Source organism: Alosa pseudoharengus, unplaced genomic scaffold, assembly GCF_046254945.1.
Source record: "Alosa pseudoharengus isolate Yale_2024_CS ecotype anadromous, Long Island Sound unplaced genomic scaffold, YU_APseudo_1.1 YU_APseudo_1.1_scf_22, whole genome shotgun sequence".
Classification (NCBI taxonomy): Eukaryota; Metazoa; Chordata; class Actinopteri; order Clupeiformes; family Clupeidae; genus Alosa; species Alosa pseudoharengus.
The window spans coordinates 18,191,722-18,197,646 of NW_027468680.1; the positions used below are offsets into that span (position 1 = coordinate 18,191,722).

At 45.0% G+C, this 5,925-nt stretch overlaps 1 protein-coding gene across 1 annotated transcript; it reads left to right on the top strand.

Annotated features, from left to right (window-relative positions):
• Positions 1–2,006: 2,006 nt before the first annotated feature.
• LOC143139323 (gamma-aminobutyric acid receptor subunit gamma-1-like) lies at positions 2,007–5,241 on the top strand. The gene is made up of 6 exons (XM_076299927.1): positions 2,007–2,161; positions 2,802–2,884; positions 3,711–3,848; positions 4,064–4,216; positions 4,457–4,656; positions 4,966–5,241. The coding sequence occupies exons 1-6, from the start codon at positions 2,007–2,009 to the stop codon at positions 5,239–5,241; spliced, it is 1,005 nt and encodes a 334-aa protein (XP_076156042.1).
• Positions 5,242–5,925: the final 684 nt, after the last annotated feature.

A 5,925-nucleotide genomic window follows, 5' to 3' on the forward strand; every position in this document is an offset into this window, starting at 1 on the left:
GAGGGACAATGTTTTCACAAAGTTGTCAAGACGTTGTAATGCAAACAAATGGCAGTGAAACTACTACTATGAAAGTAACAATGCCTACATTTCCCATCCCATCTCAAAAACAGCATTAAGACTGACATCTTTAACTCTGCTGCCTTCTTCACCTCTGCACTGTGTTTCTCCCCCCACCTCTCTCTCTCTCTCTCTCTCTCTCTCTCTCACTCTCTCTCTCTCTCTCTCTCCATGCTGTCCAAAGCTTGGCATTCACACCTAATAAGGCTGAAGAGGAGGATTATGAGGACGTTCCCATAAATAAAACCTGGGTTTTATCACCTAAGGTCGACGAGAGCGACGTCACCTCCATCCTAAATAAATTACTGCTGGGCTACGACAACAAACTGCGCCCGGACATCGGAGGCAAGTCACCCCTGCCACTGCCGCCATTTTGGATCACAGCCCATTCCCATAAAGAGTTCAGTTTGTCATCTAACAATTCATTTAGGAGGCAACTAGGTTGAGCGCGGGGCAGTAATAGTGAGAGAAAACCCTCTTATGCCTCTCATAAACTTGGGTACTGTGATTCTGCACAATTACTACCACTAAATGTGCTTTATGCATATTTAAAAACTAATGATCTATTCATTTTGTTAGAATATTAGAATATGAATAAAACAATATTCCTTTGATAGTTTGATAGATTAATTTTGCATGTATAACTAATTAATCTTTTTTCCCCTCTGCCTGTAGCCATTTTGTATTTGCACTACATGTCTCTCACAGAATCTTCAAATAATTTGTGTTGAATTGGTGCATTTCAGTACGACCCACAGTGATCGAAACTGCCGTGTATGTGAACAGCATCGGGCCTGTGGACCCTATTAACATGGTGAGCACATAATTGGTGTGACACTTGGTGTGTGTGTGTGTGTGTGTGTGTGTGTGTGTGTGTGTGTGTGTGTGTGTGTGTGTGTGTGAAAGAGAGAGAGTGTGTTTTTGTGTGTGAGTGTGTGAGCGTATGTGTGTGTGCGGCAGGCAGCCCCTTCCCAATTCAACACCCATTAAGACGAACACTGTGAAACTAAGCCCCTCACAGGCAGAGACGTGTCTGAGCTCCCTGAGAGTGTTATATCTAATTCAATATTTATCAGGGCCCCTTCTCAGTTCATCCTGGCTCCTCTGTCTCGCATGGCGTGAGATTACACTCCTCTTCCGCTCCGTTCTGCTCCTCTGTCTCGCATGGCGTGAGATTACACTCCTCTTCACTCCGTTCTGCTCCACTGCGACTTCTGTTTTGACATGCTCCGAGATTTCTCTGTTGCTCCCGAGTTCGCCAGCTCGCTGCCACTGACTGTGACCTTCACAACACATTTTAGAAATTGCCCAACGCTCCGGCCCACTGATTAAAGACCGCAAAGGTGGGGTTGGTGTGGTTGGTGTGCGATGGTGATGGAGGGGGGGTGGTGGTGGACATCTCTAAGTGCTCTTTTGTCCTTATCACCGCCGGCAGAGGAAATTACTCCCGGCAAGCGAGCAATTGCAGCAGGGGCGGCGGCGGGATTGTGTCTGTTTCTCGTCGTCACGTAAGAGATACGGAAGCACGCTGAAGTGCCGGAATGACATCCTGCTGAGGTCACGCCTGCTGCCGCTGTTTTCCTGGGTGACGAGAATTACATTGTCAGTGTCACTCAGCCGGCGTGAAGCAAACGACACATTCCAAAAACTGCTTAGTTGTGGTTATGATGCTTACAGTATATCATGGTGTGTGTGTGTATGTGTGTGTGTGTGTGTGTGTGTGTGTGTGTGTGTGTGTGTGTGTGTGTGTGTGTGTGTGTGTGATGTGCCTGTGTAAGTTTGTTTGGGTGTGAGAGAGAAAATGTGAGCATTTATAGAATTCATTTTTTGCAGTACTCAACATCCTTGTGGTGTGCGATGTGCATCTTTCTGTCCACCAGGAGTACACCATTGACATCTTCTTCGCTCAGACGTGGTACGACAGTCGCCTGAAGTTCAACAGCACCATGAAACTGCTGATGCTCAACAGCAACATGGTGGGCAAGATCTGGATCCCGGACACCTTCTTCCGCAACTCCCGCAAGTCCGACGCCCACTGGATCACCACGCCCAATCGGCTGCTGCGTCTCTGGAGCAATGGGCGGGTCATGTACACTCTAAGGTAGGATGCTTGCCTGCATTGTTCATGCACTGTTTGGTCCTTAGTGACATCCACCGTTTGGATTTCTTAAATATGGGAAGTCTTTTATTTTGCTTTTGTGTTGTTTTTGAGCACTTGTTTTCTGGAGTGAGCATGCACAGTATGGCACTACCTGCACAGAGCACATCTATCCTGTCTAGAGACCAGACTTTGGTATTTGGTCATTCATTTCTTGAAGGACCAGTGTGTGACATTTTCAGGCAGACATTAATCAAAGAAGGTAAATATGCATGAGGGAACATCACAGCACAGTCAAATTTTAATAGTCAATGAAACGCTCATGGATGCTGGACCTTCAAGAAAGTGTCAGTGATTTACTTAGCTTAGATGAATACATCGGCCTTGATTTACTGCAGTCTGTAGTGAATTAGAAACAAGATGCACAAAACGGACCAAACCCAATGCTTTACGTATTGGAGCAAGACAATTGCATTAGCAAATTGCAGGTTTTGACATTGTTTTGCATGTGTTAAAATAGTTTACATTATCATTAGCGTATTTTGTAAATCAAGGCGATATTAGTGTGCTAATCCACACCACAACTGAACACATTTGTTTTTTCTTTTCTTTTTCTACTTTGCACTTTGCTTTCGTTTGTCAGGTTGACTATTAATGCGGAATGCTACCTAAAGCTGCATAACTTTCCCATGGATGAACATTCCTGCCCCCTGGAGTTCTCCAGCTGTAGGTGGAACACGTTCACCAATCAGGCAACCAATCCCCTGCGCATACTCCACCCCCACCACCCCACCCACCCACCCCAGTAGACCAATTAGCAATCACCTTAACCAACCTTTAGCCAATCACCATGCATCACTGATAATGGTTTACCAATCAAAGCACGCTGCTGTTGGTGGCCAGTGCCAGCTGTGTCCGGCATTCCACCAATCCCCATTTGTTTTTGCCCTTGGTCATCTAATCACCTGCAAATAAGCTTTGACAGTTGATCAATGCCCACGCTTCACCTCAGCTGGCCATCTGATCTGCCCCCTGCAGCTCTGCTGTCAGTGGTCATTCCCCTGTATCGGCGGAGAGGAATGACGCTTCCCATCCCCCCGTCAGCAAATCCATTCTATTCCTCCTTTTCTCTCTCTCTCTCTCTCTCTCTCTCTCTCTCTCTCTTGTCTTCATCAGTGTTTCTTTTCATCCACTCAGAGTCTTTTGTGTTGTTGTAGTGGTTGTTTGTGTGTGTTTTTCTAAGTTCTTGGTGTTTTCATCTGACCATGGGCAGAGTGTATTGACCAGGACATCCCATTTTTGTATAAGCTTCTGAGCCATGCCATTGTGTGTGTGTGTGTGTGTGGTTGTGTGTGTGTGTGATGGAGAGAAACGGTTTAAGTCTGGGTAAGATTCAGTTTCCTGATGATTAATGTCTTTCTTTTGTTTTGCGTGTGATGTGTGTGCATACGGCCCCCTCTCCACTTTTCACTGCATGGTGGTGCCGCATTGTATATGGTGCGTATGTGTGTGTGTATGTGTGTGTTTGTGTGTGTGACTCCCCATCCTCCAGATGGCTACCCTAAGAATGAGATTATGTACCGCTGGCAGCGTCGGTCCGTGGAGGTAGCAGATCAGCGGTACTGGAGGCTCTACCAGTTTGCCTTTGTGGGACTGCGCAATGCCACTGACGTAGCACACACACAGTCAGGTTAGTCTGATGGCTTCTCTTCCACCTCAAATAAACCAAAGCAAAGCCTGCATGTAAAAGGATCATGTAAGGATGTTTTGTGTTTGTTTGTTTGTGTGTGTGTGTGTGTGAATGTGTGTGTGTGTGTGTGCGTGTGCATGTGTGTGTGTGTGTGTGCGTGTGTGTGTGTGCGTGTGCGTGTGCGTGCGTGCGCGTGCGCGTGTGTCTTTCTTCAGGTGAATACGTCATCATGACCATCTTCTTTGAGCTGAGCAGAAGGATGGGCTATTTCACCATCCAGACCTACATTCCCTGCAGCATGATTGTAGTGCTCTCCTGGGTCTCCTTTTGGATTAACAAAGATGCTGTGCCAGCAAGAACTTCACTCGGTATGACAAATGATGTGACTGGAAGTACGAAAGTTGCTATTAAGTTAGAGTTTTTTATTTGTTGCACATCTGACTACACTGAATGAGTGACAGCAACTTTATTGAACTAAGTTTCAGACTTTGAACGGTCTCCTATTTGAGGTGACTTCTTTAGCTAGCAGTGATATTAATAAATAAGTGAGCTTATTGGGAGTCTTGGTACAGTAAAAACACCAAATATGTTTATTTTGATTGGCCCAGGTATCACCACGGTGCTCACCATGACAACCCTGAGCACCATCTCCAGGAAGTCGTTGCCAAAAGTGTCCTACGTGACGGCCATGGATCTCTTTGTGTCCGTCTGCTTCATCTTCACCTTCGCGGCTCTCATGGAGTACGGCACCCTCCACTACTTCACCAGCAACCGGCAGAGCAAGAAGGCCAAATCCCAGCCCCCCAACGTGAGTGATCTTCTCCACCCCCGCTGCGCTAACAGCACACCATAAGCTAGCATAAAAGGGCCAATGATGAACACATCATTAACAAAATGCACAGATAATTACAGGCGGGGAAAAAACAAGGCAGTAACACTTAATTAGGCTAACATCTCTGCAGCTGCTAGTGTCTGACAGCTGTGGTGCAGGTTTTGACTGAGCAGTGCTGTTTGCTCATCTTATGAATATGCTTTACATAGCATTAATGTACTATTTTTTTCAGGCCTCATTGTGGCTCTTTTGTCAGCGTATATGTTTTTTGTAATTGCCTTGCAGAAATCTAGCATGATGGACATCAGGCCGGGCACATCCCTGCTGCAGATGAACAACATCGTCCCGTACCATGACGATGACGACTTTGCCTACGAGTGTCTAGACGGGAAGGACTGCACCAGCTTCTTCTGTTGCTTTGACGACTGTCGCTCGGGGAGGTGGAGAGAGAACAGGATGCATGTGCACGTCTCCAAAATCGACTCCTATTCCAGAATATTCTTCCCCACCGCATTCGGCCTCTTCAATCTTGTCTACTGGGTTGGGTACCTGTACTTGTAAAGTAAATTACGCAAGTTTAGGAAATTGTAGCATAGTGTGAATGTGTGTGAGAGAAATGAAGGGAAAATGTGATGTTATAAGAAAAAGCAACATAAATGAAAGTTTCATCATTTGTAAATGGCTAACCCTTAATTGTTGGCTCTCTACAACAATGTGGCACTACAATATACAAATACACACACAAAAGAGTGTTAGGAATATTTGTATTTGTTCTCATAAAACTATCAGGTAAAAGCCAATTCAGAATTGAAACCTGAAATAAGGAGTGGGGAAGTTAACCTAGTTGTGTCTGAGAAAAGTGTGTGTGGCTGAGGGAAAGATACTGTCTAGTAGTCAGTGTATCATGGAGCTAGGTTTATACTCTGTCAAGTGGTAGGCTGCTGCGACCAGCTCAAAAAAGCCTGAGGAAAGTAGATGATTTGATTTGTAACAAAAAGGCACAAGATCATTTGAGCTGACTTTTCTTGTCATTTTCACACTTTCACGGAAATACTCATTTCTCTGACACCCATATTTTTGAGGACTTTGATTATTCTAGAAAATTATGAAGCATTATGTTAGTAATGGGTGCAATAATGCTAATGGAATTATTTTTTTTATTTCCACAACACAGTTTTTATTGGGTTGTGGAGCTTGACATTTATGATTGTCAAGTAGTTGTATGCATGTTTTATCATGAGTATA

Coding starts and splice junctions, on each gene's coding strand:
- LOC143139323 (XM_076299927.1), top strand. CDS start 2,007: ATGAAACTGCTGATGCTCAACAGCAACATGGTGGGCAAGATCTGGATC. Junction 3,849..4,063: donor CGTAGCACACACACAGTCAG/GTTAGTCTGATG, acceptor GTCTTTCTTCAG/GTGAATACGTCATCATGACC. Junction 4,217..4,456: donor GCCAGCAAGAACTTCACTCG/GTATGACAAATG, acceptor TGATTGGCCCAG/GTATCACCACGGTGCTCACC.